At 51.0% G+C, this 27683-nt stretch overlaps 1 protein-coding gene across 2 annotated transcripts in view; it reads right to left on the minus strand.

Moving 5' to 3' along the window:
• The window catches only part of LMX1B (LIM homeobox transcription factor 1 beta), a 96276-nt gene extending 69594 nt beyond the window's left edge, over positions 1-26682 (minus strand). For both annotated transcript variants that reach the window (XM_086763931.1, XM_086763930.1), the window contains exons 1-2: positions 26544-26682; positions 26100-26286 (exon numbers count right to left, since the gene is read on the minus strand). In XM_086763931.1, coding sequence (XP_086620057.1) covers positions 26100-26286; positions 26544-26682 — 326 coding nt within the window. The remainder of the gene's footprint in view (positions 1-26099; positions 26287-26543) is intronic.
• Between the last annotated feature and the right edge of the window lie 1001 nt (positions 26683-27683).

The following is a 27683-nucleotide window of genomic DNA, read 5'->3' on the forward strand; positions in this document are numbered from 1 at the left end:
CGTGCGCCGCAGAATGCGCCCAGCCCGCTTCACACCGCTGCATTGGCCTTGCACTGGGCCAAGCCGTCTGCCCCCACTAGCGGCCCAGGGCAGCTGCTCTGCTGGGACCCCCGCCACACGCAGCAGACGGGACGACGCGGCCTTCCTGCCCCGACCTCCCCGCCTCCTCCGGAACAAACCGCATTCTGGGGTCTGCAGAAAAAGGGCCAGGGACCGCGGGCTGCCCAGGGCTGGTAAGCGCAGAGCCACGCGGCCCAGCGGCACCACCACTGCCGCAACCACCCCAGCACCTCAGGCCGGGGCTACAGCAGCGAAAGGACACCGGGGCCATTACTAATGTCAGCCACAGATGTACCCCGACTATCGCCCGCACGCACATTCTGCATGAGAATGAGATGGGAAAAGGGATTTGAATCCAGCCTTTAGAACAAAAATTTAAATATTGAAACTGTTCAGGGCAAAGCTGCTAAAGACCAGATCCCCTGCCCTGCAAGCCCCCCAGTCACAAATCTCCTAGGGCTGGGAGAGGCCGTGGGGCAGCATCCCCCCACACACCCCGTCTGACCAATTCCCCCTGAGCACCCGTCCTGCCCCGACCCTCACAGCTGCTCACACCTTTTATGTTCTTCAAGTGAGTCAAGTAGATCCTCTGCATTCAAAATCGAAACACAAAACCAGTTTCTGTTCATTTAAAACAACCACACATGTTAATTATAGCTATTAAAAACTACTCTGTATTTATACTTAATAACAGCATCTTTATTGGGGGCTTGAGAGCTCACTCTCATCTGCCAGCCCTTTTCGGGAAGGTCTGAGCTAGATGAACTTGTACAAACTTCAGGCTGGCTTTGCCCTGCTTCAGTGAAAGTATTTTAGATTTACACTGCTGTGAGACAAAAATTTGGCTGTAGAAATGTGAAATTATGAATCTAAACTCTACAAATCCCAGCATAACACAAACTGAATTCAAATACCAGGCACAAAATATTTTCTTTTAAAAATTCTTGCCTTTTTAAGCATGAGTTCATCCCAGCCCATGTGACTGTAGCTGGCAGCCAGCTGAGTACTGCTCCCTACTGTCAGTACTAAAGCAAACAGAAATTTACAGCCTTTCCTCCATTCAAAATCGCCACAGAGCAAATTACTAAAAACAAGTAGCACATCTGTTGATTACACCCTTTGTGCAGGTCAGAGGGTTCTCTATTTATTCATAGTGGGTAAGTAAACATCCCTACTTGTAGCCTCTCTTCCTCATCAGAATTACTCTATCTCTTTTTTTGCACATTTTCCGTATTCTGATCCCAGCATTTGTACTGTGTTTATTACCCACCGTAAGTCACAGCACAGTGCATCAACGCACTGCTTTGGACAACCTCTGTTCCCAACCTTCATGGTATTTCTAAATGCACATTGTGAGATTCATTTTGAAGAACAAACAAGAGTTCATTTGTTTTGTTTTTCACAAACGTGTACAAGCACAGTTAAATTGCCAGGCTGTTTCAGAAAGGATATGCAAAAGCATATTGAAAACAACAGCTTTAAAATAAAAAGTCACAGGAAATGTTCTTACCCTTCCCTGCTCCCGAGACACGGTGAGTGCTGCCCTAACATCCCTCGGGGACAGAGCCCGGATAATGTCCCTGCCCCTGGGCGCTCGCTTTCTTAAGCTGCCCGTCTTTGACCTGTCTGGAAGAACGGAGATGGTGAGGAAAAAGAGAGAAAAAACTGCAGCAAAGGTGATGCAGAATGGCCAAAGAAGTCTGCTCACATCTGCCTGCTGAGTCTCAGTAGCACGGATTTGCTCTGAGAGGAAGATTCAGTTATTTCCCACTTCTTGACACAGCACCTGGCTAAATGTGGCTTTGTCCTGTACCTACATAACTTCAGCACATCGACTGATAGGAGTGATGCACCCTTTAGGCAGGAAATGTGGGATCAAGATTTTGTTTTTTTTTCTTTCCTCCACAACACCGCAATTTGGGTGCTTTAGTAGCGTCCCATCCCCCGTTCCCCTATCCAGTCATCTTAGCAGGAATGCTAGCGTAGCTAAAACATAAGACGGCACCGATCCTGGGCCATGACTGACCCCTACTTGATAGTCTTGTTTTTTTCATGGGGTATTAGTTCATAAAAGATTCTGCAGATCCACCTAAAGCTCCTTCCTTTCCGAATTTCCTCATGATGCAACCCATTGAAGTTTCAGGATGGCCTTTATTACAGCATATGCTGAGCCTTCAAATGTAAAGCAACATTGTGAAAGGGCAGCATCTGTCTCTGCAGGCAGGAAAACCCTTTTGTTACCATATTGAACTGCTACACATAGCAAGAGATGCAGTTCAAGCAGTAAACTCTGGATCTTCACTCGAAAGTCTCTACTTTCACTTATCAGCCTGACATCTCACAGTGGGACCACTGACCAGACTACGGGGCTGGCTCCAGGGCTCGCAGACTGGAACCAGACCTCTGAGGGAAGAGGGGCGGACGGAGGCGGCCAGCTCCCTGGGACCCTCCAACACAGTTCAAAGTGACATGTTTCAAACAGTCCTTTCCTCCGTCCCCCATTGCCTTCAAAGCACAACCAGCTTTATAGCCTGCAGCATGTAAAGATTTCACTCGGGGAATGCACGGCAGTTGCTCTTTACGGAGGAAGGAGCACGGCTTTGCAGAGACGTTCGCATCCTGCGCGCTTGCAGGACTTTTTCTAAAGGAGTTTAAAGCTGATTCCCTTGCTCTAGTCCATTCTTTGATTTCTGCATCCTGTCTCTGCCAGACCCTTGCAGTTCTCTGTCAGAGCTCACACACAAAGAATTTTAAGCAGAAATACAGTAACCTGAAAAAATAAAAAAAATAAATAAAGCTCCCCAGCAACTGGACTCTGAAGTTCAAGACAAAACTTCTGTGAAGTAGAAAATGAGTTAACACATAATTAGGGGTTTTCCCAAAGAGACTGAATAATTTATGGAAAGTTACTGACATGTTCCTGACATGTTTAGTCCAGTTACGCCTTTGTACAATATTAGGCTGTGACATCAGAGCACTAAAAGACAATGTTTTCAGAAGAAAGATCAGTTATTGTGAAGCCAACAGAGTAGAAGCTCCAGAAACTGCTAAACTTAGACCATTTTCCTAAATCACTATTTTATAAAAGGAAAAGGAGAACATTCCTGGCTGCGTGCAATGTGTGCTGAAGTCACAGGATCCCACTGGTAACAACTTTCCTTCCCCTTGTCACAGCTGAAATTAACTGCGCGCACAAGGAGGCGAAGGAGCAGAACCAGAGCGCGCTGCCTCTGTCCCCCAGCAATTTGTTACCGACATTGTTCCTGGAGCATAGACCTGCTCACCACCGGCCAGAGAGCCACTCGAAATGCGAACGGGCACGTTTTCCACCCCGATAAATAGATTAACGGCATAGATATTTTGCAGAGCGCCGCAGGAAAACAACTGCCCTTAAACAAAGAGAGGGTGCTTCCCTCCATGTGAAGATACAGACACTGTTTATCTAATGGTTGGAAAGTTTACAAGAAAACAGCAAACTTCGTGCTGTGGTTGTTGAACTGAAGTAGTACTTTACTAGAACCAGGTTTTTTCGGTAATTCTGCGGTTGTAACAACTATTTTCTTTACATACTGCTATAGAAAAGGGACTCTTTTTAACTTAATTGAAGACACTATCAAGAGTAAATATACTGAGGCTTTTAATAAAAACAGTATGAGAAGAACATTCAAAGCTAAATAATCAGAAGCAATTTGTGTTCATGAGCAGAATGATGTGTCATTTTTTTGCCTTGCAACGCTCTGTACTGGATCAGTTTTGAGACTGTGGCAAACTTTAAACCTATCTTAAAATAATGAACAGCAGTGAGGGTTGAAGATAGTTTGAAAAATACGCTGGAAAGAGAAAACATATGCCACAGAGTGTGGTGCAAAAGTCATATTTCATGCATGACTTTAGAGAATGTTAATAAGGATTAGAACCATACTTCAGCAGAATAACAATCAGTCAAAGAAGTGTAATTAATTTTTCCTTAGATCTCTGTTAGACAAAAATACAGGAGAGATAGCATTGTTGAGTATAGATTTTGCTCCAGCTAAGAAATATAGCCCTTAAATACACGTCGTAATTGTACACTATAACTGGAGTGTAGTACATGACTCATTTGCTTTATAGTTGTTGGGTTTATAATATTATGAATCCTAAAATATTTTAAACTTCAGGTTTTTTTGCTTTGGCCAATAAATATGATTAAGATAATACATCCAAAAACATATGTAAGCTGTGTATGTGGGACATATGGAAAGCAGATGTGTTCTTAATTTACATACGACCTAAAAAAATCAGCTGATTACCAGAGATGGTACTTTGTGAGGCTGTTTTGGACTCAGAAGCATTGTTGCTAGCTCAGCACCATTTTGAAGTAGGCAGTTTGCTTCTCTGGTGTCTGAAAGCCCGAACTCAATGCTGCTCAAAGACGGTATCCCTGGAGCAACGATCATTTGGCTTTGCACAGAACAGCCCAGAAATGGAAAACCAACATCATTTGTTTCTTAACACAACTGTTATTGAAAACTTTTCTTTAATATTTCAAGTGTATGATGTTCCAGCACATGCTTACAAAACTTCAGTTGTGCCCTTAATAACGCTCTTCCAACCGTAATGATAATAAAGGCCGTGCTCAGTTTCCATTATAAGCCCAACTCTGAATGTCAAAATCAAAAGGCAAAGCTGTATCCGTCTGCCTGGTGAGAAATCATGCGGCAGTGGTAGTCACTTTTTTCAAAATTGCAAAGTCCCTTTTGTCAAAATCACAACAGATCAGGGATGTGGTTTCTTAATCATAACCTCTCATGATAGAGGTTCTTTGGGGATCACGCTCTGGTTTTCACTTTTTTAGTTATACCCAATAAGAAACAGTAACTTACCATCAAATAAAAAGGGCAATGAAAAAGCATCGCTCAGGAGCGCTCCCGGTAGCACATCCAGCGCAGAAGGGAAGCTCCCCTGTCAGTCAGCATCAGAAGTCAAAGCTGGGCTGCAAAGTGGGGCAGCAGAAATACAGGGCTCCCAAAACTGTTTAAAGCAAAACATTTCCTAGCCTGTTTTCTGAGGACAGGCGGTTCAGATCACAGGGGAGACTGTCAGAGGGACAAGACAGCTTTTCCTAAACACGGGCTAATTGAACGCATCACTGGTAAAGACAGACACATTTTTTCAGGCAGGCATTTGTCACAGTTAGGAAATTCTCACTCTTCTGCCAAGCTCCACCTTGGCAGCGTCCACGGGAACCGCTCCAGCCAGCGTCCCGTCGCAGAGGTGCCAAGACGCAAACCCGCCGCTGCCGGCGCTCACAGGGCTCGCACGGCCAGAGCCTGGCAAGGGGCTGGGCAGGATTGGGTGCTGGGGCCTGGTGCTGAGGGCACAGCAGGAGGCAGCTCCGGCCAATGCGCGGCAGCCCCTTCCTCACCCCCTCCTGCAGCACGCAGCGGACGTGGGAGCCATCCTCCTCCCAGCAAGACAGATGCTGGGAAGACCTTGCACAGCCTCTGCACTCCCTCAAGCCAACAGACAATTTCTTTTTTTTAAGCAAGCAGTATTTCAAAATCTGTCTCCTTTCTCCGCCCTGCCAACATGTAATTCAGGATCTGCTGGTGCAGCAGTGCTGCAGCGGAGCTGGTGAAGCGAGCCCGTGCCCAGCCCCGCTGCTCACCCTGCTCCAGCGGCATGCGGGACGCGGCTTTGCTCCACAACTTGGGGAGCCCCCGTAGGCAAGGGTGCCCACTGCCACCTCCGGTCGCAATGGGGACGGCCCGGTGAGGACACAGGGTGCTGGCTCAGCCCACGCCCATCTCGGTGCCGCAGGGCGGTCTCCTGGGCATCTTTCCGCTGAGCTTCCCGCCTGGGGCTGAGGCCGTGTCCCGCATGTGATGATGGCCGGGAGCCATCCTCGAGCCCCGCACGGCCCCAGGGACCAGAGCCCTGCAGTGGGGCCTGGGCACAGACAGGGTCTGGCAGAGACCCCAGCCCACAGCTGAGTGTGGCAGGGCTGCTGCCTGCTGCTTCTCGGGTATTCAGCTTTAAACCAGACACAGCTGGGGGTTGTTTCCCCAACTTGGGCTCCACAGCCTACACCGTTCTCCTGTTGCTCCTGTATATGTTATGCATATAGTGCTGGTGCACTTTCTCAGCGGAGCTGAGGTGTAAAATTCATAGGACTCCCTGGCCCGGCAGCCCTGACGCCCAGAGATGCTTTGCCACGGCTGTAACGCGGGTTCAGATCCACACGCCGGGGCTGGGTCTCAGAGCTCCTGTCCGCAGGGCGTGGTGCTGCCCACGGTTTCTCTCCTTTCCTCCCAAGTGCAGGGATGCCGAGATCCACAAGCAGGCACCAGGCAGGGAGAGCTGCTACGGCAAGCTGAATTAGGATCCTGAACATTTTCTCCTCCTTGTCCCCTCCACCAGTATTTTTCTTTCCTTGTCCCAGAATCTATCCTCTTTCCAGGAAATCTCTGTTTATATCAGAAAAGGCAATGGGACATGCAGTTATTGTTGGACTCTTGTCTAAAAAACTATCGCTCCTCTGGCTCTGCTCCTCTGCAGCCAGCCCTCCTCCACCGGCCGCTGCCAGGGCTCGCAGCATACCGCGCCGCGCGAGGCACCCCTGCCTCCGCCAGCGCTCCCGCAGCACAGCTTCTGACAGACTCCCCAGAGAGACGTGAAAATCCCACCCTGCATTTCAGAGCTACCTAATACAATAAGCACAGAGATTCTTCCATGATAAATCAAAAAACTTAACCCTGCGAGACGCAGCATGCACCAAAGAAAAGGAAAAGGGCTGGGGAGAACCCAGCCCGTAGGCTGCTGGGGGCATTTTCTTGTCATCACCAGAGACCTCATGATCTGAAACATCTGCATTGTCTTGTGCTGGCCATCACAGCCCACTGTCCCTCTGAACTCCAAATGTTTCCCTTCTCCGCTGTTCGATGCCTCCCTGGGTCACAGGCCCTCGCACACAAATCATTTCAGCCTTCGGAGAGGGTTGAGAGGAAGGCAGGGAGGCTCTGAAATTCAATCCCCAAAGGTTTTTTCTCTTTTTTGGTCCAAACAAAAGTTATTTTTCTTTCAATGAGAACGCTTTAGCATCAAGTGCTGCCGACACAGGAAGAGCAGCCCGGGCTGGCTGTGGGCAGATGGCCGTTTCCCCGATTACTGACCCTCTCGCTCAGTGAAGGGCAGGACGTGTCGGGGGGAGCTGAGGAGCTGCTGTGTGCAGCTTCAGGGCACGCTGCGAGGCCAGGGTCTGGTTCCCTCTGGAAGGTGCAGAACACGCTGCATTGCCTACATCCTTCCGGCACAGATCCGTTCCCCGTTACTGCGTCAGACCCTACACGGGCACTGTGGCTGGCAGAGCTACTGCCTCGTACGCATGAAGAGCCCCGAAGTTTCACAGTGTTAAACCCATGAGGTGAACGGGACCCCAGACAGCTTTCTGAAGTCACCTTTTATGAAAGACACACAGCCTCTTATTGCATCGCTTTGGTTTGCACTCAACATTTCCGATGTGTTAAAATTCTCCTCTTCTTGCGTTTCCATGAGGCTTTCTTTGAGAAGTCTGATGTTTTGACGCCTGTTTACAGTTTTACTGGACCTTATGCCCAACCTGACCACACCGGCTGCCACAATTCGTTAACTGACCTTAAAAGTTTACAGACATTTTATAGAGTACTTCGCCAGCCTCACCGATTAGCTGGATATCTAAAACTGTTTGCAGCTCACTACAGCCAGTCCTGTCCTTGCTGCAGAGACTGCTGCCAAACCAATGCCTGATGACTGATCCCGGGATTCGTGCAGAGCTGTGCGCTCGAAACAAACATGCTCTGCTACAGGAAAGCTGCTACGCTGTAGATGTCTTCGCTTGCTGTTTTTTTTTAAATAAGGCATTGCATATGTTCCTTTGCTTGCACTGTGTGACAGAAGCTGCTGGTGCTTAAGGTGGAAAAACAAATCCAGGCGACGCAGCAGCGACCTGCTCTGCGCACCCCAGCCACGAGCACTTTCCCATTCCGACTCCCGGTGCAGCCCAGTCCTCAGAAGAGACGGGAAGAAATGGTGCGTCCCGGGGATGAGCGCACCCAGGACAGGCCCCAGCCTGCAGGAACCCTGGGCAGGTCGCTTTGCAAAGGACTTTGATATCTGCTGGAGGAAAGTGCCACGAGAGATGCAAAGATCTCCCGAAGATGAGATGGGTGCGCAAAGTGGGGAGCACGAGGTCGCCAGGAGACTGGGCGGGGGGACAGGGAGGAGAAAGGGGAATTCCTGAAAGATAATTTCTTAAAACATTTAATTAACACTGACTTTTAACATCTAAAATTACTTTTAAAATGTGCATAGAGATGAAAAATACAGAGGAACTGGACACGCCTTCTAAAACTGGGACTGGTGAGTAGTGCTGACGGAACCGGCTCGTAGCAGATTAGCTGAAGGAAGTTTTACACAGTGTCTCTACCAGTAGTGCCAGCCTGGATGAAAGGAAAAAAAATCTTAACACTTTTCCATCCCCCTGCTTTTGATTACAGCTTGAAAAAGTACTTAACACAAGAAAAAAAAATCTATCCCCCAGAATGCAGCATTCTTTTAAAATTTCCCAGACTTCTGTTTCAAAAATTACAGCAACCAGTATAAACTTCACAAATCCACCGAGGAGGCAACTCTTCAAATACCTGTGGTTTCCCACATTTTCCAAGGAAAACAAAAAGATTTATAGTTTCTCATGTTAAATCTGAGAGGCTAAACTTTGAGAGACATACTTGCCCACCTGCTGCATGTGTATTAGTTCTAGCTGAAGAGAAGTCAATAAAAATGGAGAAAGAAGAATTTGCAGAGCTGGTTAAAGTAATAAGATTTGTTTCAGAGCATCTGATCTTTAGACTAACAGACTTCCAAACAGTTGGACAAGTAAATAAAGCACCACAGGGATCCACTGGTTGAAATAGGTTACCGCAGGGATACGCACAAAGGAATTCCTGCAACTAAGAAAGGGCTGGAGCTATGAAACTTAGGAGACCAGCGACTGGGATGAATTGCTGACTTCTAGGACACTTAGGAGCAAATTCTATAGGTACCTATGCTTTGAGGAGGACATAAAACTCTGTTCTGAGCTTTGGGAAGTATTACACCCAGTAACAATTACCACTGGGCAACAACAACGTTTTGCACTTCACGTTAATCCTGTGCTTCTGAAAAGACAGGGTTTTTTAGTTCCACTTACTCCTTCTTCTGGATGGAAGGTCTGAAGAAGGTTAGTGATAATTTCACCCCATGGGCTTACAAACACGACACAAAAGGCAGTATTTCCTTTAAAGGAAATTCCTTACTGTCTTTAGACAAATAAAAAGAAAATCCAAACTTAAAAAATCAGCTTGTGAATCCTCCTACCATCTCCCCGGGATCTTTCTGCACCACATACACAGTCTCCCCTGGACGGAAGCAGGACAGCAAGCGCAGGTCACGCGGGGCAGGGCGAGAGCGGACACGGGCAGCCGCGGCAAGCCCCGCTCCCGGCCAGGGCAGAGGGGCTGCGCGATACAGCAGGCTCCGGCGGAGCAAAGCGCGGGCAGCCAGCAAAGCAGGAGGTGTCCCACGTCCGCCCAGCGACGAGGGGGTGGAGGTGACACTGTTGTAAGGTGCCATCTGATCAGGACTTCTTTTCTGTGCTTGACATGAATAAGGGGATTAGGATGGCGAGTTTCCGTGAGCTCACTCTATCGGACAAAAGGCCCTGAGGTTTAGTGTCACACTGCCTGATAAAAGTACAGGAGGCTGTCAATCACGGCTCCTAGGTACTTGTGTCGGTGACATAATCTTATTAGAAGATAAACCAGTGAAATCCTTTTCATGATGAAAAGTTACATTTAATTGCTCCTTTGCTTTTCTTCCCTTTCTCTTGTTCATTTGTCCATTTAACTCTGTTAATGTTAGCTATTACAAGAATATAACGGCACAAAGTTGCAAGCCATCTACCCCGCAGCCCCGCTCATAATAAGTGAACGGCAAAGGATCCTGGAGGATGGCAGCGGCCGTGCAGAAACAGCATCGGTTGAGATCTTTTAAACAGAAGGTCAAAAGAGTTACTGAATTAATTAGCAGGAGTGCTCATGCACAAGGATAAAGTTAAATGTTATGTCAGTTGCTTTAATACCAAAGTAAGCTGACAAAAAAGACTAAAAAATGGCAAAGCTTGGTCTCTGCGCAACAAACAAAGGGAGACTTTTAATATCCTCTTACAGGAGCAAATCCGTATTAGCCTTAGTAATGGGGCTGTTTCGGCCCATTTCAGGTCGTTTCTTTTTGGTTTCACAAATGGGCTGATGCTGACAGCGTGAATCACCCCACACCACTGGGAACGGGCCCGGAGAAACTTCACTGGAGCCTGGAGGAGCGAGTCGGGGAGCATCAGCGTCTGCATCTCCCGCGCTATGCCGTGGGCTTGGCCGGGGGCAGGTCAGGATCCAGCCTGTGTCACGCAGGCCAGGTGACCGGAGGAGCCCTGGCAGCGTGGAAGCTCTCGCATGCCCGAGAGGAAGGCATGAGAGGACAGGCGCGAGGTCTGCGCAGTACTCTCTTCTGGGAGAGAGGAGAAGGACAGGGCGCTCTGCCCGATCAGGAGACCCTGCACCCTGCTGCAGAGGAGGTGGCTCCGACGCCGCTGTCCCTGGACCCCTGCATGGCTGCGGCGTGGGCAGCCTAGGTGCACGCACCTGCCCTGGCCGCATCGAGCACAGCTCCTGGGCACACACGGGATTCACATCCTTATCCATGGTCCCCAACCTCCCCAAGACACCCCAGTGTCACTCTGAGCCACAGGAGGCCATTGTGCCACCCGCTGTCGCGTGACACATGTTCGCCGCATGGCACAGGCACTCCCTCGGGTGCAACGTTTGGGCACCGCGCCACTCTGCGTGCACATCTGCAGCTCGGCACTCAAAACCGCCAAGGCCAGGAGAGAGGAGGAGCTGCCCTGGCTGCCGTTACCACCAGGCAGTCACCCTCTGCCCGCGGCCGGGGGCTGGAGGGGCTCAGCCGCCGAGCGGCAGCAGCACTGTTTGGTCTGGCTCGAACTCCAGCAGTGCCAGAAGCAGCAGAACAGCAGGACGCCATGCAAAGTTTAAAGCTATTTTCCAAGTATTTTCAGTTTGGGAAAGAGAGTTTGGATGTGACCTTGCTTTAACAGGACCGATCCCACAAAGGCTAAATTGAAGGTCATGAAGTCTGTCCTGCAAAACCAAAATGGACCAAAAGACTGGGCAAGCCTTTGCCAGGACGGACAGCAGAGCTGCCCGGGTTAGCGTGGCCCCGGCGGCGCCGGAGAACGGCTCCGGGCGGTGACCGGGCATTGCCGCGCCCGCAGCCGCCCCAGGGCCCCCAGCGCGTCACCCAGCTGTGCATGCAACTCTGCCTTCTCAGCAGCTGCTGAAGAGACTGCGTAAAACCATCCGCCTCACTAATGTGCAGGAGCTCCGCTTCTCAAAAACGTAGTTTTAAAGCATCCTGTAATTCTCACAATTAATAAAGTACAAACCTATTCTAAGTAAATGACTAGCGCCGTTTAGTGCCACAGTTCCACTAAAATAGGTTTTACACAAAATACCTGAGTGTGCATATTATCCAAATAATGTAGCTCCACAAATGTGAAATGTTTAAAGAAAAAATGAATTCCATTCATTTTACACATACTGTTCCTTATTTTATCCAAGTGCCTGTCTGACCGAGAACAAACTAGCACTTTAAGCTGAAATGCTTTGAGAAATTAAATGTGTCCTCTAGAGTTCTTCAAGAAACCCACGCTTTAAGGACTAACAAAACAAATCTGACAAATGTCTTAATACTTTACTTTTTTTAGTAAAAGTATGCATGAAAAATCAGAAGAGAGAAGGATCAGAAGGGTAGAACAAAGCAGCTGAAAAATGAGATTTAATATTGGTTAAATCAGTGGTCGGTGGTGATTCGGTGGAACGACAATTGCTGCATCACTGGGCTGCTGATCACGCGTCACTGGCATCCCACAAACGCTTGCCAGTGGAAATCTAACTCCAGCTTTTGGGAGGGCAATTTCAAAACAGTGCAACATATTATAAATTAATTACCTGACTTACTATTTTCTCTCAAAACAAGAGTTTCTATATTGTGCATATTTACAAAATCCTTTATTAGGTTTTGAAATGTTTAATCACACATATTTCATACCTGCTGCTTCTGTGCTGGACTCCAGAGACTCCAACTCCTAAACTGAGAACACCTGTCAAAAATACTCACATGCAGGTTATTTGCTATGCACCCAACTTTCTCGTACGTTTTTCCTGGAATCAGCAGATGTGGAAGAAGCGCAGCGCCCTGCTCGGCTCTGCCAGGTCCTGGTCACCTCCGCTGCAACGCCGCACGGCGCAGGCTCAGCAGAGACCAACGTTCTACAAACGAACGCTTAAAAGCTTTCAAAGCAGCGATGTGGAAAGAACAATGGGTGAGCTAGGCGCAGAAATTTATTTTCACTGATCAAACTTAAGCAAATCCAAGAAACCATTAGGAAGTGCTGTCAACTAAAGCTTGAAATCTAAGAAAGTAGCCATTCAAAGCACAGTAGGCCCTTATAAACAGTTAATCCACGCAGCTGCAGTAGTTAAAGCAAACACACTGCCCTTCACTGCGCCATCAATTACACCTTCCCAGAAAAAATTACACAAACTTTGTAGGATTTTTCAGAGAGAAGATGGATTCTTCTGGAGACTTGAGGTCAAGACTGGGCTGTTTAAAGTATATTATTAACAAATAAACATTTATTGCAAAAAAACCCTATAGGCCTTTGGGGAGGAAAATTGTGTTATTTTTGGCATCAAATGACACAAGCCATTTATGACATGAATGGCTATCACCAACAGACTGATGAAATGGCAAATGTCTCCCACTTAACTTCCCCTGGCTTCCTGAATAAACTTTTTCAAACACTTTTTTCCTTCTGAAATGGCAATAAACTCCATGTAATTTTGGTTTTCTCTCTGTTCTAGCTATTTCAAGATCCGTAGCTGGAAAGGGTTGAAGGTACTTCCAGATGGAAGCTGAAGACTCCCCAAAGACCGGCAAGGCGATGAAAATTGCTGTTAGGATCCGGGGCTCTTGTTTGTATGCGTTCTTGCTTGAGTGACAACTGGCAATTGGCTTTCAGATGGCTGGGCGAAAAAGCTGAGGTTTAATTGTGGCATCCAACAAATTGAATGTTATAGCTCTTGTCATTGAACGTATCCGCTACGCGCTCAGACAAACCCCTGCTAAAATATGAGCTGAATTTTTAAGTAAGAAAAAAGCTGCAAATGGAACAGGCTTCAATTATGCTGGACAACCGATATTCACAGGACATGGATGAAATGAAGACAGCTTGTGTGCCTTGGGCTTGTTTTCCAACCTTTCTGAAAGACATGGATCAGCACAGTGAGCTCCGCTACTGCCCAGCACACAGTCCCGTCGCCCTGGACCAGCAGTGGAGCACAGTCGCTCGCGGGACCACCGACCACCCCGCTCTGGCCACCACCACGAGGGACGCTGCGGGCGGGCAGCGCAGGGAGCCAGCTCCGCCGAGTGCTCCCATCTCCTCCTTGGGGATCAGCGGCTGGATGGGGAGGATGCCACGCTGGGCAAGGTTGCTCTCCCTGTAATTGCCTTGGAATCTCTGGGGATTCTCCCACATAAAATTAATGCAGGCGCCACCAAGGCTAATTTATTCCACACCCACAAAACCATGCTGGGGAACTGGCCCGGGCATGGGTAGCGAGGCCGAGGCAGCGTGACTCCAAGGGCTGAGCTAGCAGGAGGTGCACGCCCCCAGAGCACCGCCTGCTCTCCCCGGCTCGGGACGCCCACCCAGGAGCTCAGGGACCCCATAAAGGTCACGCGTGCCTCCGCAGCCCCCAGCACAGGTTGCGATGGAAAGCTGCCACTGAAATACAAACTCTGCCTCCTCTGTGCAACGTTCTCCCACGGCAGCTCCTGCCAGGGCTGCGACAGCCTGGAGCAACCCGGGTGCAGCGGCTGCAGCAGGGGATCCCCACGGCAGCGGGACTCGGGCCGTTCCTCCATTAACACGGGGGCTGTCGGTCGTAACTCCCTCTGCTCCCATCAGCTGAATCACTTGTTTGTTGCAGCTCCAACCACCAAGCCTGGCAGGTTCAAACCAAAGATACCAAGCAGAGATAGTATCACTGCAACATTTCACATGCCGTTTATTCCCTCAAATAGTTTTACTCCGTTTGTACTTTTGCAACGTTTCATAAATTGCCCTTAACAATAACCTGGTTTTTGTACTACAAGTACTCCTATCATTGTGTCCCATCTGTAAAAAAAACCAGAGCGTTGCTTTTCTTTTTACACGCACACCAGCCAAAAGGCACAGGCAGGACACTGACGTCTGCGGCGAGCATCAGCGCTCACGCAAACGCCGCACCAAGCACAGACAGCACATGGCTACACTGCTGCTAATGCTACCCGCTCACGCCTTGCAAAGGGAAAATGCGTGGACAGCTTCCTCGCAGCTTGGGAAAATGTTGGGAAATGAAGTAAATAACTTCTCATAGCTGTGTGTAAATAAATAAAAGAGAGGAAATATCCAGATACTGCAAAGCTGTGGCTTCTCTGGCTGACAAGAAAGGGAACCCTTCGAAGAGCAGCATCACCCTCGGGGCAAAGCGATGCCCGGAGCAGGGGAGCTCTTTCTGCCTAGGCCTCAGGGAGAGCCAGGCTGTGGAGATGCGGGTGGCTGACGCTGTGGGTACCGCCAGCCCCGGCGCTGCAACAAGGCTTCCCAGCCAGCTCTCAGCACCAGCGGGCGACGCGCGGCGCCGGGCAGCACCAGGTGAGCCTCCAGCAGACGCACACACCTGCCCACAGCGACGCAGAGCTGGTGCTGCCACCCACGCTCCAAGCCGCTCCTTTCCGCAGGGGCAGAGCTGGCCAAGGGCGGCCTGGAGCCGCCACCTCGCCGCACGGGGCTGGGACAGGGCCAGCCGGATGGTCCGCACAGGGCTCAAACGCGAGCTCCCCAGGCACACAGGGTCACTCCAGTCCTCCCACTGCAGCATGCGCCAGGGACGCCGCTGGGTCCCAGTAGCGGGAGGTGGCACTGGGCTCCCTGCTGCCCACCACGCTCACCCGCCGCACTGACAGCAGCCCTGGAGCCTGGGCACTTCTCCCTTCCTGGGTGCAAACGCAAGGATGCTTGCAGGGGCTTTCTCTGGCCTGGGGGGTCTTTCTCTGTACGGCTGCGGCCCCTGACATCCACTGAGCCTTCCTTCGTCATCTCTGCCACTGTCACAAGGTAGAGATGCTGAGTCTGTGTGATTGTCTGCATGTAATACAAACCAGACTGACCTGTAATAAAATTGGTATCAATAGAATCACTTCAGAAAACCGTTTTCTCTTAACATTTCAGGAGAGCTGCACACAATATGCAAAACTCGTCCTCTGGGGCTGAGGGCAGGCTGGCTTTGCGCTGACCTCTGCCGAGAGGCAGGTCACTCACTGCTCCTTTCTTTCTCTCCCTTCTCTCTTCTGTTCTCGTTCTGGACTCTATTAATGATCAGAAGGTGATCGGGAAGCACTTGAAATACAATATTTGCATTTCCCAGTGCAGTCATAAGCCAAGCGGCTTGCAGAAGACTCCCCCAGCGGAGAGAGGAGCCAACGCGTGGCTTTATCAGAACGCTTAAAGAAGGAAAGGGATTTCCAGAGCCGCACTGCTGGCACCAGCATTCGCATGGGCCCCCACCGAGCTTCCCTCACCAACTGCAGCGGGAGCGGGAGCTGACCCACAGGCTTACGCTCCACATGTGAAACTTTTCTTCTCATTGCATGAAGCCCATGCCAAGATCCAACAGAGAACACAACTCACAATGTTGAACTGCAACTTCTCTTTTGGGTGGCTTTCGCCTGCGAAGAGCCCCATCCCCAAAACCCTCAGCGAGCGGCTCCCCCGAGTTCTCTCTAGACACTTGCTGTCAGGTGAGTGAACTGACCTTGCGTGACACCGCAAGCCCCTGCACGCCGGGGCAATTGGCTTCAACAGCGTTACTCACGGGAGCCCTGGGAGCGGGGATTTGCCAGCTCAGGCCCCCGACGGGGCCCAGGAACCGGCAGCGCCAGCCGCTCCACGCAGGGAGCGCTCCCGGCGCTGGTGAGTGCTGCAGGAGGAATGTGCTGCCAACCTCCGCGAGCGCTCGCTGCGCGTACCGGTAATCTGAAGATTGCTCTCTAAAATTATAACAGATAGGGACTGACTCAAGCCTGCACGTACATACAAACCTTCATGGAGTGGATACTCCATCTGCAAACCACGATTATTTATAGCAGTGGGGGAGGAGGGAGGATCAGCTCTCTCTCCCCTGAAAGCCAGAAGTGCAAACCTCTGGAAGCCCAGGCAGACCCACCTGAACAGGCACCCCGCGTGATCCCATCCCACAACGCAGGGAGCCCCGGCTCACCTGCCACAGCCAGGAAGAGCCAGCCCGTGGCTTTGGCCCTGCGTGGGCTCACGAGCAGCGCCAGCGCAGCGCCAATACCTCACACGTCACTCGGCTGGCAGGGAGGACGGGCAGCGAACCTGCATCTCCAGCTGCCGGACGAAGTCACCGAGGTGAAATGGGGCTGTGTGCCAGGCCAGCTCCAGCCCGTGCTGCCGCAGCGGGACCCCTCACCACCTTCCTGCAGCTCCCTGTGGCACCCGGCACCTCTCCCTGGCTCCCGGGAAGGCTGACGAGCCGGGCAGGCTGGCCTGCTCCCAGCCAGGACCTACCGCAGAACGGAGGGCACCGCAGCACTGGAGTACGGAGCTGAGGAGCTGCTGCACTAGACATGGCTCAGCACCAACCAGCAACTACACAGAAATGTCTGCAGAAGATCCTGGACGTTGACAAGCCACGCAGCAGCTAGCCAACTGCCACATACAGCTCACCGTACCAAAGCCTCCCCCTAACTGAAGGCGGCTTGCCTCTTCGGCATCATTTCAGTGTTTTGGGTCACATTCTTTGTCTTAGATTCATGATTTCCTACAGCGCTGTGTTGTGATTTGCTAACAAACCTCTTTGTACGATACAGAATTAAACACCTGTCTCATTTCACAAGCATTATCAAAAGAAACCTCAGCAAGCAGATCCCCCCCCAAAAAAATGGATTAAAGTTGTGACATAAGAGAAAAAATGAGAAACCAGAGAAGCTGCTTCCACTGGGAAGCTGCAGGAACAGCTCTGTCAGGTGACAGAAAAATGCTGGCTGTAGGCAAGCTGATTGTGTCCCAGGATAGGATCCCACAGGTTGAAAACAACTGTTGTGTGAAGTGGATGCTAATGAGAACTGTAACCTTCCTCACTAATGAGTTTTGGCAGGTATCATGCTGCAGCCCAAGGGCCCTGTCCCGCGGAGCTCCCAGTGACCCCATCTCCAGCTGCAACGGCCAGCGCTGCCCAGCCCCACCTCCGGAGAGCGAACGCCATCCCCGCGCGCAGCAGCCGCGGCCACGGTCTGGAACAAACGTGCTTTCTCACTCATGGGCAAGGAACGCACCAGGGCTCCATTTGTAAGGAGAAACCACTGTAAGGAGCAATGACGTCTCTGTCAGTCTGAGAGAACGACGGGTAACCACCGGCTGTAACTAGAAATACTTTAAAACAATATTAATAATATCTTCTGCAAGTGCAAATTTGCTTGCTTCCTATCACAACAATAACCTACAATGAAAGTAACAACTGCAAAAAAATATTATTGATGTAGACTATTACTCTTTGTTTTGGTTTGGCTTTTTGTTGTTTCTGTAAACAGTGAATGGTGATTCAGGTTACGCGAAGGAACAAACACATGAAAGTAAACTTCCTAACAGCTACCAGGAGGATTTGGTCCTCAGCATGTGCACATAAATTCCATTAGCTCTTACTGGGAGAGTGCACGTGCACTCTTGTACGTGATAAATAATACACTGATTGCAGTAAAATCAAGAGCCAAAATCTATCCTTTGATGAGCAAGGATGGCTCTCATTGAAGTCAATCGGAATTGCATGTTCACAAGTTCATGTCAGCATTTGCAAAGGAAGATTTTGTGCATACGAAGAAAAAATAATTATGTTTTGGAAGCAAAGCAAATGACCTCCACAACAAGTGTTCTCTGTAAATGTATTGGCTTGTTACAGGAGCATCAAAATATAAACCCTCATAAAGTTCCCAAGAAATACATTATTCCTTGTTTATGCTGATATTAAGGGCATTTAACCAGTTTGTGCCATAGCAGTTCTGCTGTATCTGTAACGAAGATCACTGTAAAATTTCAAACCCAACAAAACAACAAACTGGAATTAATCACATGGACGACTCCTTTACTGTAACACAATCTCGCAAATATCTACTTGTTGAGTCGCCCACGGGCAAATAGTTTTTGAAAGGTGAGTAAAATACCCCAGCTCTGCAGCAGCATCGCGGCAAGGAGCACGCAGGCGGGTTTAGCTGGGCTGCTAGATTTCCATCTCAGGCCAGAAAAGTTGGTGTAACAAATCCTGGACTCCCCTAGAAATACTGATCTGAATGTTTCACCCTCCCCAGACAGTGGATACTTCATGGTGCACACAAGACACTGCACTTTAAGGGCTTTGCTTCTACATAATCTGCATTAAAATTGCATAATGTGCCACACACCGTGCTTTCTACTTAGAAGGTGTATTTAGCACCCAAAAAAGGACAGAGGCAACACATATGTTCTGTGTCTGCACTGATCATAGAAAAGGAGAAAATATTTGTTATCAGTAACCTGCTAGGGAACAACCAGAGCCTATTTTGCAAAATGGCTGTTTTGAGAACAGGCAGTCCAGGTCCCGGGACCGCAGCCCCGTCCCCTCCCCGCACCCCTGTCGCAGCAGCGCCTTGCCCTGACTGCCCGCAGCGCCCGCTGCTGCCGGGGCTGGCTCTGACCTCTGCCACGGTGCCAGTCGCGGCCACGGGACAAGCGTGTCAAGGTACGTGCAAAGCAAGTGCAGACTTTGCAAGAAGGAAAACAAAAGTTAGAGAATATTTCATTTGAGGAATATCAGTCTAGCCAAAGCAAGTCCAGGGACCTGAAGTAAATGTAAGGTTAGTAATTAAGGATGAAAAGAAAAAAAGGTCAAAGATGTGCCTCAATTTAAAGAGGCATCTAGAAACAGTGAATAATTTGCCTAAACAAGGCATGCGAGATTCAGATCTACGCAGCATGCAGTTATAAACACCAAAGAGCATTACATTAAAAACCAAACGTCAGCTCATTTTACCTTACAAGTACTGTCACCTTTTTCTCTCTTACGGTCTCTATTCTTGCACTCAGAAGTTTAGCTTTACTTTCAACATTTATTTCAAATTAGACATGAAGTTGTTCACATATTTTTTCTACTTAGTTACTAACATAGAAAAGCGGTGTCTCCTTCCCTAAATGTTACCAGCGCTGTTAAAGCTCCCACCGCTGCAACATCATCTTATCTCCCTGTTACATTTTTTAAAAATCTTAACTCAGAAAATACCTCTAAAAATTTTTTTCTAAAAAAATTCTGATACTTTTTAATCAAACAAAAATCAGTTTTAATTCATAGCTTTAGATGTAGCATACCCCAGTTACATAGTCTGCAAGGCGTATATTCGATAATCATTCCCTGCCCCCTTGATATATTTATTCCAATTCACCTAAAGAAAGGAAATTTCTGTTCTTAATTGCACCCATCTAAGTCCAGAGGAACTCCTCTAATTTCGCTGCTGGAGACTCAGCTGCCAAGGTTCACGTCACGTTGTTGCTCGTAACTAACCTTAGTCTTTGTTTCAGAACAAATGTGGAGATTTTATATTTTGTAACGAACAAGAAACTGTCATTTCATTATGAGTCAATCTTTGCCTCACGAGTAATGCGATCATCCCCACATCACGCCAAAACCCCCTTTCTACCACACTAAACCATCCAAGAGCAATACTGCCTTTGTTTACCTTTACTGGAGATTACTGCACGATTCACTTCACCATTTTATTTATTTACTTGCTCACTTTCTTACCTCACTTGAGTGATAACATGACATACCACGCGGACAAAAAAAATGTAGGCAAAGAGAAGCATTTATCCCCATTTTTCCTGCAAGTACGTCGTCTGACCTAGTACACCCTCTGCGGAGGATACTGCGAGGGCCTTTTTCCATCTGGCCGGGGTTTAAAATGCACAGCTTCTTTGTGATTCGGCATTTTACGCAACTTGTGACACGCTCCAAGCCAGCCCAAGCAGTACAAAATCCCTTTCTAATATTATCACAAAATGTTACTGTTACATTTACACACCACATGCTTCCAAAATCGCCACAAGAAGCGAACGGCGCACGGAATACTGTGCAAACCAAACGGACAGAAGAGGTACTTGCCTGCTCTTAGTCCAGCAATGGTAAGAAAAATGAAGTATTGTACCAGTCCCTCTCTTCCCCCCCAGCCACCCCACCGAGCGCGTGCCGCGCGGGAGGTGCCCCCGCGCACAGGGCCCTGGCCCCCCGGCGCACGCAGGGAGGCACCGGCCCCGCCGGCTCGCACACGCAGCGAGGGCATCCACGCACCCCTCTGATCTCTGCTCTCGCTGCTGTGCTCTGCGGTCCAGGAGGAGACGCTACACAAAATTAAATCAATTCCTCTTACAACAAGAAGTAGCAGATTTAGTATAAATTCAAATTTTGTCTGGAATGCAAAATACAAATCGCAGCTGCATTATGAAAAGCGCACTCCTTTCTCTCCTGAATATTTCTTCCCAACTCTCTGACTAAATTAAGCAGCCTCTGCCTGTTACTAAACACGCGCCCACCTCTCCAGCGCACCCGAGCAGCAAGCATTTTAGGACATACTGTGGTTTATGGGTTGCTGCACAAGGGAGGCAAACGAGAGGGGTATAGATTTACAACTGAAACACACTAATAACACAATTAGTCTAAGAAGAGACATTATAATCCAGCTATTTTATCAGGATACATTATTGATAGCTGAAAAGGTGTGATGCTTGCCTTTGAACTAGTTCAAAAGTTTAGGTCCAAAAAAAACAAAAGACATGATTTCTAAACAGAATACAAAATGTTCCCGTTTGTTACATATTTCAGTGAAGAAATTTTTGCAGTGTATTTCATGTTTATTGGCTATTTTTTCTCAGGTCAGTACTTAAGCATTATAAATTATCCTCTTGCTAATCTAATTGCATATTGCCTACATTGCAGAAAGATCCTCCCTATCATTTTCTACCACGGAATAGTGCAAATTACGTACTACCACTGCGATTACTGTGTCCAGTGAGGTTACCACGATTTTTGCAGAAAACCAAAATGTCTCCCGAAATTCTCAAAGCACGTTCCATCCCAGATGCCCGCGAGGACTGACTCAGCCCCGCTCCCGAGCAGCCCCGGGCCGGGGGCCGGGCCGTTATCTGCCCCGCAGCCTCCCACCGCCGCGCCGCGAGATGAATTCCTGCTGAGCCGGGGGTCCCGCGGGGGCTCTGCCCGAGCGCGGCCACTCTGCTGACGTCACCGGCAGAAATAACAGCTACACTTCCTCGGCGCTCCCGCTTTCGGAATTGTTTGGAGGTGTTACGAAAGCCTGATCGTACAGAGAATTTTTAATCGGGCTGATGTGTCTGATAATGCAGGGCTGGCCGGATTTTCAGCAAAAATGCCAGAGTATTTCAGCCACTTTTAAAAGCATTTTTAGTGGATGACATAACTTTAATCATTACTCCACGTCCTGGGCATGTGCTTAGGCTACTCCTCATCTCTAAGTTTCAATCGGTTTTACGCTGTTTCCTAACAACACGCGCACAAGGACGCGTGCCAATCTGACGCGAGAGGCAAACGGAACGGAGGGGGACACCACTGCTCGACACAATTTTGCCGAGTTCAGATGATGAACGATTGCACTGATGAGCATAACGACAGGTCTGGTGCTCCTCAATTTAAAAAAAAAAAAAAAAAAAGAAACTGAAAACAAGTAATATCTTCCTGTTAGCAAAGAGTTATTCCCTATTCCGCACGCAGCAGAATCTGGGAGCTCCAGTCACCTCGCAGCACAGATCCTGCCTACATTCCACAGCCCGCACTCAGGACAGACGGGCATTCGCTCTCGCTGGAAGAAAAATAAAAATAAGGGACATTTACTAATAGGAAGCTTTTCTCTTATCTTAAATACAAAACGCCACGGAACTGGAAAACCTCAGCCTCAACCTCAGCTCCTGTGAAAGGATTTCCAAAATCTGGCGAGGGCAGCGTTTCCCTACAGCAACGAGCCTTCACAGCATTTTCCTTCCTCCCCGCGAGGTACACGCTGCTCTGCGCTGATTGTACATCAAAAACGAGCCCAGCCACTGACAAGAGAGGGCTCAGAGACGAAGAACAGCACAAAGACATACCAGAAATATACAGTCAGTCTTTTTCAACAGCATCCAATAACGATGCTAAAACAACACCTGACATACCCTGAAGAATCTAACAAAAACCTAAATATTTCTCTTTGCCATCCTAAACAAAACTCAGAATACATTAATGAAAAATTTGAAATAGCAACTGTGATTGTTTGCTGTCCTGTCCCTTAAATAAATGTCCGCTTTCACAGCCTATATTTTCAAAGCTAGAATAGGAATATGGATCTTTCCAGAAATTGTACGTATTTCTTACATATGAAATATGTAACCTGAAACATAGTGTATCTTTTTTTTAATATGAGCAATAACTAGGGCAAATCATTACATAACATGGAGTAGTGAGAAAAAAACAAACCAGAAAAGCACCAGCACAAAAAAAAAAAAAATATACAAATGGGAAAGAAATGTAATATTTATAATTATTAATGTTTTATAGGAGGAAGCACTGTTATGAGTGGTACAATAAATAAATTCATGTAAGCAACGAACCAGAATGTAACTACTGCAAACCCCCTATTTTCAATAAACATTCATTCTGAAAGTTTCAGTTTGTCAGAAGGAAAACTCCTTTCAAAGAAAAAAAAAGTGTAAGTGTAGAGTTCCAAATGTGCAACAATCCTGCAGTTTGGCAAAGCTCTCCTCAAAATCAAAGAGATCCTGTTCGACTTGGGCTTGCGAGAGTCAGCCTCCCTGGTGCCATTGGACTACTTTATTTTTTTTTCCCCTTAAAAACCTTGCAATCAAATCTACCTGTGACCCTCAAAATCTTAAATTTTAGCAAAATAAGTACTTTGCATTAAATCAAAAGATCAGGATGTACTTGTGTAAAAATTTGTTGATTGCTCGTATAAAAAAGGGACTAAAATACATGCATAGCTTAGATGCTGGTCCCACTGACGTACCGATGATATTTTTGTGACAAATTACACTTATCGGGCACCTCCGACCACTTCAAACTGTGCTTGGGCCACTAATCCGTCTCCCCCGGGATTTATTCTAACATTCCAAGCACAGGGGTAGCTTCAAACAGCCAACACTTTTATTTAAAAAAAAGAAAAAGAAAAAAAGAAAAATGTTTTCACCCTTCCCCCTAATGTGAAATGCCCTCAACCAAGGATGGGCAGCAATCATTCCTGACCCAGTGAAAGGTTTAAGGTCTGATATCTGACCCATCAGGAGCTTGCTTTCATTAGAAAGACGAGACACCACTTTTCCAAAGAAATACACACAGCACTTGATTATAGTCCTGGGAGTTCTGGAGAAATCTGACCTTTAAATTACATTACTACATACAGAAAAATCTATTTAAAGCAAATTTCAGTAACTAAGATATTTAAGTAATCTTTATTCTCCCTCTTCCTCCCCCCTCCCCCCCGAGATCTGTAAGTAGGACCCGGGATAACAAAACCCATCTGATTTTGCTGATCCTGGTCCTCCTCTGCCCTGATACCGTTCTGCCTCACTGCTCCAAAGCACGGCCACTCTGCGTGCAGGCATTTCCCGTCCCGGTACGCTACAGCGCAGGGCAACAGCCGCACCGGCACGCTGGAGATGCCTTGCACAACTGGCTCGTGGCTTCGCTCCGCGCCCCACGCTCCTCCTGAGAACGCCGATCACCTGCACCGCACAGCCCCGGAAAGTGCCTGTGCGTACGAGCGGCTATTTGAACACTTCAGCTATCGCAAAAAAAAATATTTCTCCGAGTCTAAAAGGTGGCAAACAGGGAACGCACACAAACAACGTCAATGTAGTTTCACATGTTTGCTCTTTGGGGCTAATAAAATTTCAGAGAAAACAAATTTTGATTTACCGTGTCTCCCCTCCCCTTCCCATGCGCTGCTGCCGCTGTCAGTCCGTAGGGGCACGCACAGCAGGTCACCATGTAATGTCACACTAGGTGCTGGGATTCAACAAAGGCGAACATGTTGATATCTTTTTATTGCTCGTCAGCCCCGTTACCCCATTTCCCCGCTATACAATTGGGCACCTTTGAAAATATTTAAAGTTCTGAACCGGTGACATTTCTATTTCCAGTCAGAAAAGTACTTTTGTTTTTACAAAGCAATAGTCTACGATCTGGCTTATTAAGTTGTGAAGCGTTATCCTTTATTTTACAGAAACTAAAGATGGGACTTAGAAGGTACATTTGTTTGTAATTAATGTAAATATTTACATTGCCAAATAATGCCTTTTAAGGTAGCCTAAAGACTATTCTAAACGCTTTCCTAATTAACAAAAGCGTCTAAGGCAGTACTACCTACAGAGGCAGACGTTTCACTGATCTACCAGGACAGCTACGCAGGGCAGAAGGACCGGACAAGGTCTGCGGGCAGGCTCCCTGCACAGGGCCGCGAGAGGACGCGGGGAACGCGGAGGCCGCGGCCCGGGGAGCACCACGGCGGCCCAGCCGAGCCACGCTCCGGGTTATTCTCACGTGAGGCGCCCGGGGCCGCGGCACAGCCTTTGGGAGCGCACTGCGGAGGGCTGCAGTGTGAAATAACGCGGTTTGTTGGACTTCCTAAACAGGGGGACATTTATCTGGGCCACTTATACAAGAGTTATAACCCCAGCAATATTTATACTCAGCATGTCATGTTAGCATTTACTACCAGTTTCCATGGAGATGGATTTTCATGCTGTAGCTATGAAATGCACATTGTTGCCACTAAGCCACTTCAGGCCTTTCTGGAAGCCTGCTGAATGCCTGACAAAAGTTGATGCAAACCAATAGTTGTTGTTCTTTGTTTGTTGCCAGACTTCTAGCAGAGCCACATTATGTCCCGGTGATTGAAGTGCCCGTGTTCGCCCCCCCTCCCGGCACAAAAAGGATCCTCAATTTCGGTGACAAGCATGAAGTGGGCTTCTGCAGGGGAGGACAAACAGGGCGCGGGGCAGGGGCTCTGTCTCCGCGCAGGGACGCGGCGCGGCGGGGGGCCGCCTCCCGACAAAGCCTGACATTTGGGATAAAGCCGGAATCAAACGCAGCGCGGGCAGCGCCCGGGCGGGGAGGGAGCGCAGCGCGGGCTCCTCCCGCCGCGGAGGCACGGCCGGCGCCAGTCCCTGCGGGCACCGCCGCGCCCGCCCGCGTAGCCTCCGCGCCCGGCCCGCGGAAGCGCACCGCACCGACGGCCGCGCCGGACAGCCCGCACCGGCCGCCCCGCTCGGCGAGCGGGTCAGCGCCCAGGCGCGGCCGGAGCTCCCGGCGCGGCTCCGGGGCTGGGAGACGGGGCCGGCCCCGGGCAGAAGGCACCCGCGGGGCAGCCCCGCCGAGCGCGGCCGGGCCGAGCGGGACAGAGCGGGGCAGAGCCAGGCCCAGCCGAGCGGGACAGAGACGAGCCGGGCAGACTCGGGCCGAGCCCGGCCGAAACGGGCCGCCCCGCCGCCCCGCTCCGACGGCGCCGCAGGGTCCCTGCCCGCAGCGGGTCCGAGCACAGCGGAGCCCCGTGGTGGGGGGCAGCTCCCCGCTCGGGACGAGCGCCGGGCTCGGAGTCTCTCCGGTCCCGCCCGCCGCCGCCCGCCGCCCCAGGGCCCGCCACCCGCCGGCCCCGGCCGGCCTCTCCCGGCCCCGGCGGGCCCCGGGCGGCGGCGAACCGCTCGGAAGCGCGCTCCGAGGCCGCGGCCGGGCCCTTACTGTTGGTAGTCCTGCTTGCAGTAGAGCTTTCGGTCCCGGAAGTAGCAGCTGGTGGTGAGCGCTTGCTGGCACGCCGCGCACTGCAGGCACTCCTCGTGCCAGGAGGACTCGTTCACCCGCATCAGGAACCGGTCCGAGATGGGCCGCTGGCAGCCCTCGCAGACGGCCTGGTGCTGGCACTCCGACCCTGTAACGGCAGACAGCGGCGTGAGGCGCCTGCCCCGGCCCCGCTCCCCCGACCCGACCCCGCTCCACTCCGCTCCCCCGGTCCCGGCCCCCGCCCCGCGGCATCGCGCCCGACGGCGGCCGCCGAGCCCGCGTCCCGCAAACGTCGGTGTGAAAGTTCCGCAGCCCGCAGCAGCCCGGCCGGGCCCCGCCGCCCCGGGCACCGAGCGCAGCCCGGGGGCCGCTCTCGGCGCGGCCGAGAAGCGAGCGGCGACTCACCCAGCAGCACTCCCAAGGTGGCCGGACCCGAGCGCAGAGGGTGGTCTTCCATTTTAATGCCGTCCAGCATCTTGGAGCAGTCGGGCTGGCCCCGCGGGAAGCACCTTTCCAGGGATTCGGGACCTGTCGCGATGTCCATGGGGCGGGCGGCGGGGGCGAGGCGCGGGCGGGCGGCGGGGCCGGCTCAGCCCCGCGTCCGGCGGGGCGCGGGGACGCTGCGCGGCCGGGAGGAGGGCGTCGCTTTTACTTTGATCGGGGAGACATGAGGAGCGGCTCTGCCCGGGCTGCCGGAGACGGGGGGCAGAGGGAGCGGCCGGCGCCGCTGCCCATGGGGGCCGCCCGCCCTATGCGGCCGCGCACATGCCGCGCACAGGGCGCGGGGCGGCCCGCGGTGTCACCTGCTCGCCGGCGGCGCCGCAGCCCCACGCCCTCCGCGGAGGGCCCTCCCGGGGCCGGGCCGGGCGGAGCGGGGCCGGGCGTGGCGGCGGGGCTTCCCCGGCGCTCGGCAGCCCCTGTGCCATGCGGCGTCCCGAGGAGCCGCGCCGTTTAGAGCAGGGGCCGCGGCGGAGGAACACACCCCCCGGCGCCTCACCCCTCCTCAAACTTGCTGACATTTGAACTCCATTGGCGCGCGGCGTATCGCTGCGCCGCGGTGATCCGTCTCCTCGACGTCAAATAGTGCCCCGGCCCCGCCGGGCCCCCGCCGCCCCCGGAGCGCGGCGGCGCCCGGGGCGCGGGGCGGGCGGGCTCGGCGACAGCGCGGGCCGGGGCCGGGGCCGGGGCCGGGGGGGGCAGAGCGGCAGCCGAGGATCGCGGCGGAGCGGGACCCCGGCCGCCCCGCGCCCCGCTCGGCCCGGCCCGACGGCGGTTCCCGGCCCGGCCCGGGGTAGGTAGCGGCGCGCGTCCCGCGCCGGGCCGCGGGCAGGTGGCGGCGGGGCCGCGGCTCCGTGCCGCGGGCGGGGGAGGCGACGCGCCCACCCTTCGCTGCCGGGCGGTCCCGCACCGCGGCGGCGGGGCTGCGGGCCGGAGGGCCCAGCCCCGGGGCTGCAGGACCCTCCCGCGGCGATGGCCCGGGAGCGATCGACGGCGGCCCCGTGCCCGCGGCCCGAACCGCGCCGGCCGCGGGTGCGACGGGGCTGC

The sequence above is a fragment of the Chlamydotis macqueenii genome, chromosome 20, assembly GCF_036417535.1.
Source record: "Chlamydotis macqueenii isolate bChlMac1 chromosome 20, bChlMac1.mat, whole genome shotgun sequence".
Lineage (NCBI taxonomy): Eukaryota > Metazoa > Chordata > Aves > Otidiformes > Otididae > Chlamydotis > Chlamydotis macqueenii.